Source organism: Clarias gariepinus, chromosome 7, assembly GCF_024256425.1.
Source record: "Clarias gariepinus isolate MV-2021 ecotype Netherlands chromosome 7, CGAR_prim_01v2, whole genome shotgun sequence".
NCBI lineage: Eukaryota > Metazoa > Chordata > Actinopteri > Siluriformes > Clariidae > Clarias > Clarias gariepinus.
In genome coordinates this window covers 28,051,435-28,067,397 of record NC_071106.1, presented here as the reverse complement: position 1 = coordinate 28,067,397, position 15,963 = coordinate 28,051,435, and the positions used below count along the sequence as shown (strand labels likewise).

General features: G+C 36.1%; 1 protein-coding gene across 1 annotated transcript in view; it reads right to left on the bottom strand.

Annotated features, from left to right (window-relative positions):
- The window catches only part of LOC128527545 (WD repeat-containing protein 49-like), a 46,799-nt gene that overhangs the window by 15,263 nt on the left and 15,573 nt on the right, over positions 1–15,963 (bottom strand). Inside the window, exons 6-14 of the mRNA XM_053499977.1 lie at positions 10,543–10,710; positions 8,598–8,746; positions 7,878–8,111; positions 7,546–7,710; positions 5,122–5,237; positions 4,034–4,164; positions 2,238–2,339; positions 929–1,054; positions 606–793 (exon numbers count right to left, since the gene is read on the bottom strand). Coding sequence (XP_053355952.1) covers positions 606–793; positions 929–1,054; positions 2,238–2,339; positions 4,034–4,164; positions 5,122–5,237; positions 7,546–7,710; positions 7,878–8,111; positions 8,598–8,746; positions 10,543–10,710 — 1,379 coding nt within the window. The remainder of the gene's footprint in view (positions 1–605; positions 794–928; positions 1,055–2,237; positions 2,340–4,033; positions 4,165–5,121; positions 5,238–7,545; positions 7,711–7,877; positions 8,112–8,597; positions 8,747–10,542; positions 10,711–15,963) is intronic.

Here is a 15,963-nt window from a genome sequence, read left to right as displayed (position 1 = left end):
GAATACTAGACAGACCTAGACAGTTCATTCAAACTTTGATTACAATGCTATTATATATTATATAACATCCAGAATTCAGAACATATCAATTTTTAATACTGTATTGCCTGGGACATTTCAGATATATCACATAATTGACTGCTATATTGTTTTCCTCTAAAGACCAGCTTGACATTTTATTTCATGGACATGGGGCATCGGGTTGACTTTCCTGATTGTCACCCAGATAAAACTCATCACCACTGGTATGGTGAAGCAGCAAAAGGTGAGAAAATCACCACAGCTCTGATTTACTTTTGGAGGTTAGATATATGTGATGTATTATATAGTAGCAAGATATAAGCTCCTAATCTTTTATAATTTACATCTTATTTAACACTTTTAATTTACACTTAGTTCTTCAGGAGTAAATTATTTTAAAATGGGACATGAGGGACATTGGACATAATTCATTGTTGTGATTTATTATTGACATTCATTAACCCAAATTATTTATTTATCATGCTTGCAGCTTAGAGTCTGCACAAACAAGCTGTTGTTGTGGTAGTCACTTAAAAATGTGTTAAATATCTTATAAAACAAAATATTTTAGCTAGTGCTCTTACCTGGATGTCCCACACCTTCACCACTCCAGCCATATCTGCTGTGACCAGGTAACAACCGCTCCCACCCACAGTCATTATGATGGAGTTCGAGCCTTCATGAGCCACAAACTTGCCAACTAATCGAGCATTTGTTGTATTCCAGAAAAAAACAATGCCTGAACCCCCACACGACACCAGATCAGCTCCACCTTAAGGAAAATACACACAGACTTAATGATGCACCGATTATGTATTTTGTAAAACATTTGTGCTGTGTTTAGGTGTGATTATTTAAGTACTGTATTTGCCTAGGGAAAGATTTCCCTTCTCTCTCTTTCCAATACCTGTTGAAGCAGCTGTTTTTCGTCCTTCCAGAAAGGCCAATGTGGTCACAGTGTAACTCTTTGAATCATTTTCACTGGAATTTGCAGTTGGTTCTTCAGTAGTAGGAATAGTAGACAAAGTGCTATCTGCGATGCAGGACAGGTACAGCTCACTCTAACAGTTTTATTTAGCTTCACATACATAAAGTGTCCAACATTTTAGTCAGAAATGAAAGATTATTTCATTTGTACATGCAGTGAACAATACAGTATCCCCCTTCCCTGCATCCTGATGGCCCTTTCCAAAAACTTTTCTTTATATTCGCACAAAAGACATGTATTCACCATCTGTGGGAGGTAAAAAAAAAAAAGTAATAATAATTTTGCTTGAGTTTTACTGCCTACATAATGTACTTCTTTCTGGATGGCAAATCCAAACAAAAAATAATAACTGCTGCATTTCTTTTTTCAGTGCATATTGCAGGTAATTTTGAGCATGTTGCCCTTGTAATAAACAACACAGTATAAACAATTCTTTTCTTTCTTTTTTTTTTTAATAAAAGTTGGAAAGCATTTTGTTGGATGTCACTGTACATACTGCTTGTTAAAACACTATAACACACCATGTGCTACGCACCCCCCTCCACATACAAGAGCTCACAAGTGGCCGTGATTTTCTATTTTCACTGTGATTGACAGGGAAGATGGCTATGGCATCATCAGGATTTGAACTCACTGTCAGTGGACAATAGGGCAATCACTTTTCTGTTGCATCATTCCACGGACTGAAAATGAAATTTTATGATTGACAGGTTTACGCACATGCTGCATTGTAGATAGATTACAAACATGTATTGCCTGATGGACAATGGTTGAAGTAATGAATCTATATTTGACTTTTTACCAAACTACTTGTTGGGCAAAAATTGAGGATTTCATACGAGGTCTGTTTATATATATATATATATATATATATATATATATATATATATATACACACACACACAACAACAACATTAAATTTTTTTTATTTATTCATCTTACTACTTTATCTAAGTGAAGGGTCATGCCGGACCCAGGGCCTATACTGGGAACTCTAAGGAATGAATACACTAGTCCATAAAAGGGTGCCCACATCCATTTAGATGATTTAGAATAGTCAATCCACCTACTCACATGGGAAAAAACATAAAAAACAAAACCTAGCTGATGCAATAAACCAAGCTCAGAATCGAACCACGGATTCCGGAGCTGTGAGGCAGCAATGCTCCCTGCTACACCATTATAAAAGTGTTTCTATTTATGCTTCTATAAAAAAAAAAAGACATACCTGAACTGAACTTGCAGTCTTGGTGTTGTACGTTTTTGGATAGTTTGCGTATGGCCTTTTCAGTGCTGTTGTTCCAAACTATAATCTCACCATCACTACCACCTACACAAAACAAGATAAAAATAAAGCACAAAATCAACAAACATAGTCAAAGCACAAAAGAACTATAAAAAAAAGTGAGAAGTATTTAAACAGTAGTGTTTAAATAGCATGCTTCCTGGTTTAGTGCTGATTAGAACTGGCTGTTCGTTATTTATTCACCCAGCAGCCATGCAATTTCAAAAGTTCCTAACGACATCCACTCCCGTTTCTCATCACTCTGATGCGGCCTTTATATTTAAATCAGATTTAAAAGTTCACAAAATGCTCTTCCATCAAGTAAATTACGTGGCAAAGCATCCAAAAACCTGGATGCTGCAATAAGAGCTATTTACTTCACTGGAGGTTAGTACAAACAATATATTGTCAAACGATTATTTCTTAAGCAACCTGATATTTCTCACTTAATGACCCATATTTCTTGTCTACTTAAAAAATATATCTCCAAAATATGTCAAAACATGACCTACTAAAGACTGCCAAAAATACATCAGAAAGACTGCGTAATTATTTTTTAAGACCGTCCTTAAGACTGACTAATTAAAAAAGGGGGTGCTATTAGGGGTGCCAACAATGAACTCTTTGTCTCAAGATTTTATGCCATTTAAACACTGCAGATGGTGAGAGAGGTAGCTGAACTGACAACGCTGAGCATTGAGGGCATTGCATCAGTGAGCATGGTCTTTTAAAAATGACCAAAATATACAGGCAATTGCACCTTGATTCTTGAGCAAAATGTAGACTCTGGCAAGCAAGGAGAAAGGACGCACACATGTCTCGGGGCTCACAGAACTGAAGTGCTCTCATGCATGCCAGTTTCTCTAAATGCCCTCTTCACTGTTCCATCCTTATGGAAGCCATTTGTGTCCATGCACTTTGCCTTTTCTAATTTTAAATGATCATACACATTGATACTGCTGCCACCCTTGTAGTCTCTTTAAAAAATACTCTTTAAAATCTTCATGCACTTTTTTTTTCCATCAGGCTACTGGCATTGTAGGAAGATGCTAATTTTCACAAGAGCACACTTTGCAGTCTGAATTATAAATAACATAGTATAAATTAAAATCAAAGGATTGAATATAACAGTTGTTGCAACGTGCAACTTGGAGAGGTAAACAGAGTTTCTTGAGAAGTACAAAATCGCATTCAGGTAATTACAAAGTTCAAGTAAACACTGACCTCACATTAAATACAGTGCCATTCAGATGGTTGCTCTAAAAATCCTTATTTTAGGCATTATTATTATTAATAGAGCTAATCCTACAAATTCAATTCAGTACACCAATGAGAGCTGAAACTCAACTTGCTCTATATGATGTGTATATTAACTGTAATAATAAACTTGCAGCTAACAGAAAGCAAATAACAAAAACACTATTATTTACATACAGTAGACCTGGTGTGCTGCGAGCTATTTTTTTCCCTCTGGAAAGCTGATCGCAAATAAACACGTTCCATTCTTGGTACACTAACAGACGAGGACACGGTCTTTTGAGGATACTGACGGGAGTCCTGAACACCTGTTAAGGTTCCTTTTCAGGTTAAAATGCTGCCCAATGACAAACAGACCTTGGAAGCAGCTTGAAACCACTAAAGCAGCTGTCTCCAGAACTGAACACAGCAAGCTTCTGCTAATTTAATAGATATAAATATGAGAGCCAGAGAATTAAAGGGCATGAGAAGGAGGAAAGTACCAGTGACTAAGGTCTGAGGTGGGTGAAACGCTGCACACAAAATGTGCCCGCGATGCTGAGCACCACCTTTCCACTCTGAAGGCTGTACAAAGAAGCTAGAGAACGAGTTCATCCTGAACACAGTGATCACCCTGAAAGACAGACAGAGATTAGAATGAAGAGAGGAAGAGCAAGAAAAAGACTCCATTGATGAGAAATAGATGAGATATGACTGCAGAGGATTAGAAGTTCATCTCTAAATGTCAGAGCTAGTTTTTGCTTGGAAGATGTAAGACAACAGGGTGCCCACAAATAGGGTGCGCTCACGCACATGCAGACACACACACACACACACACACTCAGAAATGACTCTAAAGCCTGGCCATTATTCAGTGAAAAGAAACATGATAGGAAGAGACTAGAAAAATGAGCTGTATAATGATATAGAATATATCTATATATTTTTAAAAGAGTAGTAAAAGCAACATATTGCCTACATATTGGCGTAAAAATACATTTTTACAAGAGTTTAACTGTTTCTCCCCATCTAAGGGCAAGCATACTTTCTTTTTGCAATTAGTGAGTCCAGTCCTTTTTATCCTCTCCAGGTTTCAAACTTTTGAGCCTACAATATATCAGCCACAGGCCAAATGTCACTGTTATGCTGCTGTAAAGGTTTTTTTTTTTTTTTACTTTTTTATTTAAGTTTTTTTTTTTGTTCTTGTTGTTTGTTTCTTAGTTTTGTTAACTTTGTTCTCTTTGAGTCAAGTCAGGTCACCTGTATCCAGTATATAGTACAAGTGTGGGCTAAACTGCCTACACTGCCTCCCTATTTCAGGGAACTGACAAACATGATCCAACAAACTAACAAACAATAAACTATATTGTCATTATTTTTTAATCCTTGCTCACAAAATCCCAGTCTATTTAAGGACTCCTAGGAATTTCCAGAAGGATTTCTATGCTTAGTGACTTTTGCATTCACCTCTGTGATGTAAACTTTTTTGCTTTTTGCCTATAGCCGTCACTTAATATTATTCTGTAAAATCATTTAATTTTACACACACCTATTATCTTATTCATTCTCTCTATATGCCTCAATCTCTCACCTGTCCCAGCCAAGCACTAACACAGTCCTCTTTAGCACCAATATCTCAAAGATTTCTACCGGCAGGTCTCGGCATGCGTTCAGTCTGTGGTGACAGTGGCCATTAAAATCCCACACCTGCACATACGTAAATACAGGAACATAACAGTATAGTACCATAATGTAGACAAACAGAGAGAAATATTAATGGTTTCCATACCCTGAGATTACCAACAACTTCTGCAATGTCAAAAGAACATACACATAAACTAGGAAAAATAAGGAGGAATTTTTATATTACACGTTATATACAGTATGGGTTTGTATGAGGAGAAGAATAAAGTACATGTTGTCCTTTATTATTTTTCCCCCAAAGACGAAAAATACTCAACGAATTCATAAATGCAATTTTAGAAATCGTCTAGCACCAACCAAAATATCATCTTAATTCTTTTTGTTTTGCTTTTCTTTCCCCCATGTGCCATTTTTTACTCCTCCCTATTCCCTTTAGGGGCTCAGTAACCTTGTGACTAAATAACAGCATACACATGTAAATATTTTTAAAATGTAAAATCTGGGATCATCAAATATACAGTGGTGAATAAGAAACCCCTTTAATTATATTGTTTTATATTGTATATTCAGACAATTCAATAAACAGCATCTGGGCATCATCAGTCATTAGTCATAATTATGTCACGGGTCCACAATACTTAGCCTTAAATAATTCTTTTAAATGTGTAAAGTTGCTTTGCGACAATGTCAATTGTTCAAAGTGCTATACAAACAAGATTGAATTGAACTGAATTAGTCAAGTCCACTTTATAAGACATGTATAAAAGAGTACAATGATCGTTCAAATCATTCATTAGCGCCTTTACCAGCAATAATCATGTTACTGTATGAGGTTTTATAAGTTAGTTTTTAAATCTCTCAAATCATAAAAGAATTTCAATGAATGTCCTTACAATATCATTTTAATTCATTGATGTTTGAGAACATGTGCTGGTGCAAGGTTCTACCACAGCATACAGATGGGGGTTGAAGTCTTTCATGGCCATTCCAAAACCTTGATTTTTTTTTTTCTTTTCTTCCATTCATTCCATTCTTTTGCTGACGTGCTTAGGGTTGTTGTCCAAATTTAATTACATTTAAAAATACATTGCATCTTCTATACTGCTTACCCTGTACAAGGTCATGGGGGTCTGGAGCCTATCCCAGGAGAATTTGTGCTCAAGGCAAGATATACACTGGACAGGACGCCAATCCAACAGAGGGGATACCCACATGCTACGAGCAATTTTAGGAATGCCTAATTTGAATGTCTTTAGACTATGGAAGGAAACCCACCAAGCATAGGGAGAACATCCACACTCCAGACACACACAGACGGAGATAGGAATCAAACTCAGTGTTAACCTCTATGTCTTCGTGCCATCCTAAGTGCATTATTGATTTAATAAACGTAAGGAATCCTATCCTGTGGCTGGGGGAAAAAAACAAAAACAAAAACATAGTAGATACCCATCCTTAACTGCTATGCTTGACAGTAGGCATAAAATATTTGGGAGGTTTGTTCTTACTGTGTGTTTGTTTTCAGCACAACTGATTATAACCCAACATCTCAACACAAAGCACATTGTTCCAGAACTGTTTCAGAAGAATTTTTATATATTATATTGCAAACCAAAATTGTGTTAGTGTGTTATTTCTAGAGAGAAAATACTTTCTTTCTTTCATTCCATATATTTCTTTTGGATGGTAGAATCAAAAACATCAACATTTATTATCCTAACTTAATGTCTGATTCCTAGACACTGTATAAGTCTTCTTCTTCAAAATGTCTCTGACCATGAAAAAGCTAGAATTTGGGATGAATTGCTTGTTGTCCACTCATAGAAAGATTGGCAGAGTCTTCAGTGTTCTCAATTTCCTACTAATCCCTCTCGCTGTAGAATAATGGATTTGCAATTGTTTGCATATGGCCTTATAACCCTCCCCAGACTGATATGTAGCAAAAGCTGCTTCTCTGAAATCATTGCTGATGGCTTTACTGCAAGGTCTTTATACAAACCTGAAGGCTTCAGATCATCAAAAGTTATCAAGTGCATTTCATCAGCAGCAGTGTTCTGCAAATTATCTTGTTAAATGAATGCACAGGCAACATGGATGTAATGTATAATTACATCTTCACATATTTTTTTAAATTGCGGCTGATTTGTTTATTGAAAAAAAAAATCTCAGATAAATAATGATACGATAGAATCTGATGTGTTTGTTACCTGATATTATAATTACCAAGGTCTAGGACCTGATGAGAACAATATAATATTTCAGTTCAGATTAAACACCTAAGACAAACAAGTGATTTCTTCTAATTTCAGATTTTTCCACATTTTAGAAAATTACCCATAATTGCTGTAATAATGCACTTGTGAACTCTGACCTTAACTGCTCCATCCATGCCAGCAGTGAAAAGTCTTGTCTGAGTTGCATCCAGTGCCATGGTGGTTATCTCAGCATTGCCATGGCAACGGGGAAAGTGCTTGACCTTCCGTCCGGTGTCCATGAGCCAAATCTTCACGCTGGAATTTGCGTCACTGCTGATAACCTTAGAAAAGTACAACATCAAAGTGTTAGGTATTGGTGTTGTGTGTGTATGTGTATGTGTGTGTGGGTGTGTGTGGGTGTGCGTGTGTTTGTGAGTGTGTGTATATATAGAGGACAGAAGGACTGTCTCTTAAGGAATGAAGTTTCATGGGGTCAGAGCTCCCCCACCTGTTTAAAAAGAGAATTGTAAAGTACGCAAGTGATGGCACTCTCGTGACTCATCACCCTTTTTCTATCCTCGTTCTTTGCCTCCAGGAATAACAGAGTGCTGTTAAAGGAGAGGAAGAGGTGTGATTGCTCCTCATGAAAAAACAGGAGTATTTTACACTCCTGAGCTTTAGGGAAGAGTCCTGCCATGTGCTGGACACAGAGATGAGTGGACACATCCCACACCCTTAAAACCTAAGGCAGAGAGAGAACGAGAGACAGAAATCAAACTATAAACCAAATGCAACTTAAATGCAGTGCTACAACTCTACAGCTTTTACATCTGGCTATCTGCTAAAAAAAATAATAATAATAATTTCTTTTGGATGGCCATATTTTCAGTTATTTTTCTATAGTCAAACCTGTCACTATATACCATATGCACCACTTAATTGTCACGAGTTATAAAAGGGGTTCTTTTCACTGCATATGTGTCATTGTCCTACCAAAATATTTAAATTCATGTTACCCATAATGAATATAGTGACTTTACCCACTCAAATGATGAAAAATTTATGCATTGTCTGATTGCATTTTCCAATTGAACATAGTATAACATGTACTTACATTTACATTTATATTGATTGTCTATCTGTTTTTTGATACTGGAAGTCAATATGTTAATGAAAACAATGGTGAATTTTTGTCCTCTTTTTTCCTCCTCAATCTTCTCTTTCTCACCTTGTCTTTAGAGAAGCTAATCAGTTGTTTTTTTCCTTGTATGAACTGAACTGCCACAATGCTGGTAACATGACCTTGAAGGATGCCAACAGGTTTAGAGACCAGGTAAGGGTTCCAGAGACACACCTGATTATCCAGACCTGCAGTAGCTACAGTATAAGAGAGAAACAATATATTTCTTAAAAGAGATTCCATTCCTAACTTATACAAGTCCTTCTTTTTTTTTTTAGGACGTAGATGATTATTGACTGTAGATCCTTCTATGCTATCCATTGTAGAAGTGGACAGAGACCACTGTTTATCTAATATTATTTAGGTGCTTAAGCACTGGTATGCTAAGAGTGATTCAGGTGGAGGAGTGCTATCGAGTTTTAAACACCACACTTACTGGCCACTTTATCAGACACACGTACTTTGCTGGTGCTCCTTCTGGTGAGCAGACCTTAGATCATCTTTACGATGCCCTTCACACTAAAGTGTTTACAAATAATAGCAATGCTGCTGCACCTGATACATTTTTACCAGTCCCGCTAGAACAGTAGAACAGCTATAACATCGCTCATGGCTGAGAATGAAATTACTTGATAGTTATACACTCTCAGAAAATCAAAGCTACTAAATTGAAGCTATTTATGTCACTGAGGTGCAAGGGTACACTTTTTTTTGTAAAACAATGCCTCCATCGGTATCTCTATCTGTTTTAATGCTCCAAATATCTGTACGCGTATTCAGATGTAAAAATTGCAGGATTCCAATCCCGAAGCACACGTCGTATCCCAACCAGGTGCCCTGTGAACCTTTCTGGCAAAAAGAAAGCATGCACCATGAAGCACCAATATTTACTGTGTCTGTATTCACTCTGAATAATGGGCCTCATTTATCATTTTTTTAGTAAAGCCGTGTATAAATATTTGCATAAGCTAAACTGAATAAAAAATGTAATAGTTTCAGAAATCCTGATTTTCTTCATATGTTGATGGCTCATATAATGTAAAGTGCTCTTATGAGACAGCTCATTTGTATTTAGTGACACCCACAAAATTTCATAAAAAGACACCTGGGAGCACAAAATGAATGATCAGGGTAGAAGACAAAAGACAGACGTGGAAGTTGTTTCGAACTGAAATGAATGATGAGTGCTGAATGAATGGCTGAGAGAAGTGGAAGTTGGAGTATTTTGACTAACTGTTATGCCAATAATTATATTCAATAATATATCATATTAATGATAACAAGTGAGCATTAAATCTTCTGTCAGCTGATTCATTTGTTTACAGCTTAGAGCTGTACACAGACAGATCAGCCCATCCTCCATTTATTCAACAGCATTTCTTTTGTCATGTAAAAAGATTAGTCTAATTTTTCTCAATTTATGGAATCGTGTTGGCTCAGTTTCTATTTTGCATATGAGGAATATAAATCCGGTCTGGCAGTTTTGGAAAAACATAGCTGTTGCAAAACTACTGATAGAGAATATTTCGTGCATGTTTTCTCTTAGTCACAGATTGTTTTATTCTTATTGGTGCAAGTTTTTTATTATTTTGCAGAACACTATAAATCCACCTCCCCTAGGCTTTTTCTTCAAAAAGAAAAAAAATCCCTGTATATTTTAAGCTTCAATTATGGTTCATAAAACCACATTATATCCATGTATCCAGGTAAAAGTTACATACTTTTGTAAAACTAAAAAAGACCTTAGCAAAACCCCAACACCCCAACAACAAGGCAAATAAGAGTTTGGTACTATTATATTCGGAGTATTGTGCAATGGGATCAGTTTTTGATTTGTGTATCAACCTAATTGCTTAAGACTAATTAAAAAATGTCTATGCTGGCAGGATACATGCGCAATGATGTTTTACTTTAAAAAAAAAAAGAATACACTAGGGAAGTGAACTCAAATCAGCTGTTGCTATTAAAAAATGAAAATTAATAACAAAAGTACCGATAAGGTTAAGTTGTGGATGATAGTCCAGATCCATTATTCCCTTCTCTGTGTGAAAAGCTGTAATTCGAAGAGGACAAGACTCTGTTTCCCTCCATGCCAGCACCATGCTTCTCTGAGCAGAAGCACTGCAGGAGGCAAAGGCTTCCAGAGTGCCGAGGAAACATACTACAAGGCAGATACACATTGAGAAATTTAAAACACAGACAAGACTGATGTTACACATGGAAGAATATGACAAGGGAATCCAATGCATTACACAGGATCAATAAGACGAACATGCTAATTAGGAATGTAAAATACTACAGAGAGTACAATGTAACAGACGTAGGCCTTCAAAGGGCTGAGGAAATGCACTGCAGGGATAAATTACAAGAAAAATTATCCAAACCCTGAAACAGAAACAAATGTTGAAGTAAATATCTGAGTGTGCAAGCGCTAAAACAAAGCACTCCTGCAAAGAGATGAAGGTTTTCATACAATATGGCCATGAAATCACTAAAAAGCACAAAACATACCAAGAATTTAAAAAACAAACAAAAAACAAAACACCACAGGTTAAAAACACAAAGTAAAATGCATGGTGATTCTCAATCAAATACACTCAGCACTGTGTCGGTGCTGAGTGCTCTTTATGCTCGACATCAGCATAATTATTTATCGATGATCAAAGCATTATCTCCCAACCCTCTATAATGATTAGCCTCCAGGCTATGCTAAACTTCTTCATGATACTTTTAAACAATAGTATATCAATGATGGCCTCATTGTTGAACTTGGACCATGCCAGAGAAAGTGCTTGATGACAGCTTTCTGGCTTGCTTTGTGAATCCTTGCTGATAATTTTAAGTAAAGCATTTAAATTAAGATAATAAATGTGGCTGCCAACAAAAACCTTTAGCTGTTGTCTTGCCAGCCAACCAAGTGTGCTTTTGATGTGATCATAAAGCTAATGATGAATCATTGCTGACAAAGCTTAGCTGTGCTGGTGCCTTTCACCACAGACAGCGATAAGACAGTTTCGATCCAGAACTTTACTACCTTTGGACACTCAACTCACAACTGTTGCCAACTCTTTTCAAGAGAAAGTAGCTAATGCATGTTCCAAAAAAAAAAAAAATCACTTTAAGTCACTGGATAATATCATCATCATTAATCATCATGATCATCTGACCTATCATGACTTGTTATATAAAAAAAGAAAACTTTTTGAAGACTTTGAAGACATCTATTTACACATTTACTATCATTTATACTAAGAACACACACAGAAAGAAGCAGTGGACGTATGTACAGTAGTTAGTTAGTTAGGAGTTTAATAGAAAAGAAATAATTTTTGTTGGAATAACTCACTATTGTGAAGTTGTCAATTTAGCCAACCCAGTTTAAAATAAGGAACAAAAGAGTGTGTAGATGAGACAAACAATCGATTGTGTAATTTGTTGATGGGAACAATGGTGATCAGTGATTGTTCATTGGGAATAAGGGCAATCAGTGATTGGTTGTTGGAATCAATGGCAATCAATTAAGCCCTCTTGTTCCAAATAGCAGTCCATTTTCTGCCTCTCTTGATATACAGGCTTTTTTTAGCTGTCTCTGTGATATCACAGACAGCCCATGTTTTACTGTGCCTCTGATGCCAAGCATGTTGTAAGTCTTACACAGGCCTTCCACAGTCTACCTCAAAGATCATGCACTGCATCCTCCAATCCCAAACTGAGGGAACTTAAGAACCAAGTCTGTATATTTAACAGACATCATCACAAAGCAATTTAGCAAAAGGTAGAACTTTCTGAGACAACATGGGAAGCCCTGAGGGAACCAGACTCCAATGGGAATCCATCCAAGCTTCCGTAACACAAAATAATGGGATACTGTGATTATAAATCTTTACAGTATAAATTTCCCTCTGGGTTAATGAATATTCATCTTACCCTGAAGTTTATACGAGTGTAAAGTATACCTGTTTCATTATCCACTGAACACCGCTGAGGGTAAAACTTTTGGGACAAAACACAAGCTTTTCTTGCTAGCTACATCCAGTTAACCAAATGCAAATAACTGCTGTAGAGAAAGGATGTCTTAATAAAAGCTTCTATATGAAAAAATACTATAAAAAGAATTAAACAGTAATGAATCAAACAAAATTAGTGAGAAGACCATTTGCTTAAAAATATAGTCTGGGGGCTGTATAGTCTAATATATTAGTCAAATATAAAATCTGTGCAGTTTTATAAGAAAAAATTGCTTCTTAGTTTTATTGAACATCTTGCAGAACACAGTCCTTCTGAGGATTTTGTTACACCTGTTTTTCTTGTTTTTGTCTTTTTGTCGAAAAAGAAAAATATTGCTGTACACAGTATGCTGCTTTCTTTTCTGGCCTACAGATATTTTCCTGCATGTTTTATTACTTTATTTATTTTTTGATGGAATACAGATGTTTAGAAATCATTTTTTCTTCTGAATTAATAATGAACTCCTAAAATAAAATAACCATGTATAGCTAAGTTTGTATTAAAAAATGGATAATAATAATAACAATAATAATAATAGTAACAAAATGATAAAATAAAAATAAAAAAGATAAAAAGATACAATTATATAATAATATAATAATTCATCATATATATGATGAATTATATATATATATATATATATATATATATATATATATATATATATATATATATATTTATATAAACAGGGAGCTTAAGACTTTTGCACAGTTACATTACTATATTCCCCTATGGTTAAGCAATGAGCAACAACCTATCCAGCTCTGTTTCTACGATATGCGTTGAATCATGACATTGATCATAATAGAGCAGCTACTCAAAAGAAGATCCGACATGCATACACAAATATACAACCCACACACACACATAGTTTGATGAAATGATCTAAGATGCAAAGAACCACTGTTGTATGTTTTTTCAATATGCTGAATGAAAAGGAGTCAGTAAACACATTCCTGAACGATGACATTTAAGATTCATATACAGCAACACTAATACTGCCTATCTTTAATATCAGCACTTTCACATACACTATTGACTGTGTTTGTGAGTATGTTGCTGAGACAGCCTCAAACACAGTATCAAACGTCCTTCATACCATACAATTGTCTGGGGTGCAAAAAACATAGTGATATAGAGCATAACAGCGCTGGGACTTAACTACAAGTATAACCCCATGTCACATTTCAAACTGCCACTGAACCGATTGTGTTATTCTGTTCACAGCTAATGCAGGCTACAAAGCTAAATAAGGTCTAACGCAAGGCTGAATCCCAAATCTCTCTCTAACCCCTGATCAAGGGCACCACTTGTTATGTGTAACAAGGGATTATACAACCTACAGTACATGGCGTGCTAGATTCCTATTTAATGCCATTTGGGTTTTAACCCAAGAACCCTAAAAGTGATTTGATATTCTACAGTGAAATAAGTGGAAGTAAATCTCGCAAATTCCAAAAGACTGTCTACCAGCTTCATTCTCCTCAACTTTTGAATACATAGGACAGGAATTTAAAACTACTTCACCACTGTTAATTACACATACTGTCAGTCACTAACTTCGCCAGTTATGGAATCATATGTAATGGCAGAGCAAAATAACTGGGTAAATAAACAAACAAATCTCAATCCGTTAAAAATAAATGCCATTTGTGTAACTGTTGTATAAAAGCGATATCAGACTTGAGGTCGTGCTGTTGGACAGAATATCAGCATGGTCATGTTGTCTTTTGCCACATCACAGCCATGCTAATATTTATCACAACATCGCTTCCTCTGATGTGATATTGCTTACACTCTAAAAAACGCTGGGTTGTTTTTTCTACCCAAGCGCTGGGTTGCCGCTGTTGGGTCATTTTTCTGGGTTATTTACAGAGAGTTGGGTAGTTTTTGTGTAACCCAGCTGCTGGGTTAAAGTTTGATTGGCTCGTCCCCCAAAGTTCACCGGTGGATTCAGCGGCTGTCAGTCAGAGCTTCGTGTCTCTCTTGAGCTCCCACACCGCTGATGACGGTTCATTTAAGGGAAAATGACGATTAATACAAGGTCTGTATTCACATGTTCACTCACCTAAGTCACATATGACTAAAATATTATTACTATATGTGAGATTTATTACTGTTACCGTGTTAAGGTTACACTTAAACTTTCAGGCTGGTCTGAGGTAAGATAATTTAGCTGACAGTAGCTGCTATAGTTAGTCAAAGAACCCCAGCTGTGTGTGAAAGAAACGGATAAGATGTCTGAGCTTTTTATCTTTCTCTGTAGAATGTTTGCAGGGTGACGAAACTGTAACTGCAGTATTAGCATGACGCTAGCATTTAGTTAACGTTAGAACTTTATTAATCTTACTGTTTGAGACAATAAAATGCTGGAGTGTTACAAAACACTGACCCTCTCACAAATATACACACCTGCTAACCCTCCCGTTTTTCACTAGCTAGTAATTTACTCCGCGGTCAAAATTCGTCCGTGTTTCTCCCGAGGTATAACAATATTTTACACCTTTCCCCCTTTGGCAAGTAGTATGCAAATATGACTGCTGCATGTAAGCTAACCAGGTAGCCCTCTTTAACCAAAGTTGCTTGTGACTCAGACTTAATTAACTATCAGTCAGCTTTACAGATAACTACTAGATGGAAGTATTAATATTTGGGTGATTGTAATGTGCCAGTATGAAACCAGCTATGACAATGCATCTCCTCGGTAATTAGCTTAAAATCAACGCAGACCACAAGATCAACCAGTCTGACTAATATATATATATATATATATATATATATATATATATATATATATATATATATATATAATTTTATTTTTGGTAGTAGCTGTCTCCATGTTTTTGTTTCATGTTACCTATACCGTAGCTTTGTCATTTTTTTTATTTAGTATAAATCCTATTACACATTAAATTGATAGTCTTATTCAGTTTAATCTTTGTTATTCAACCAATTTTTAACTTTTTTAATTTTCTTTCTAAGGTTGGCACCAACATGGTGGAATACCTCCAGCAGGCTGAAGTGTCAAGGCCGTACCCCTACTGTACATCCTGATGTTGGGAGATAATGACCAGCGCTGCTCTCAGGCTTGCGTCATTCTGGTGGGACAGGCTCTGGAGCAATGCACACTACTTGGGGCGGTTCATGTGTGCTTCAAGGCATTTTATATTTTTGACATTAACTATTTAAAGTAGTGTGCACCTGTATAGGACTTTTTGTAATGTTGCTATGAAATAGCAAGGCCTACTTGAAAAGTCATAGACAGTGTTTGTATGTTAAAACGGAACCAGGGCTGAATAGTTTTGTTCTGCAGAAAAGATATCTAATGTCACAAAGAGATCCTGCTCTGTAGAAGCTGCCTCAGCCTATTTGTGTTATTACTCCATTCTGCCCTTGTGAGTAATAG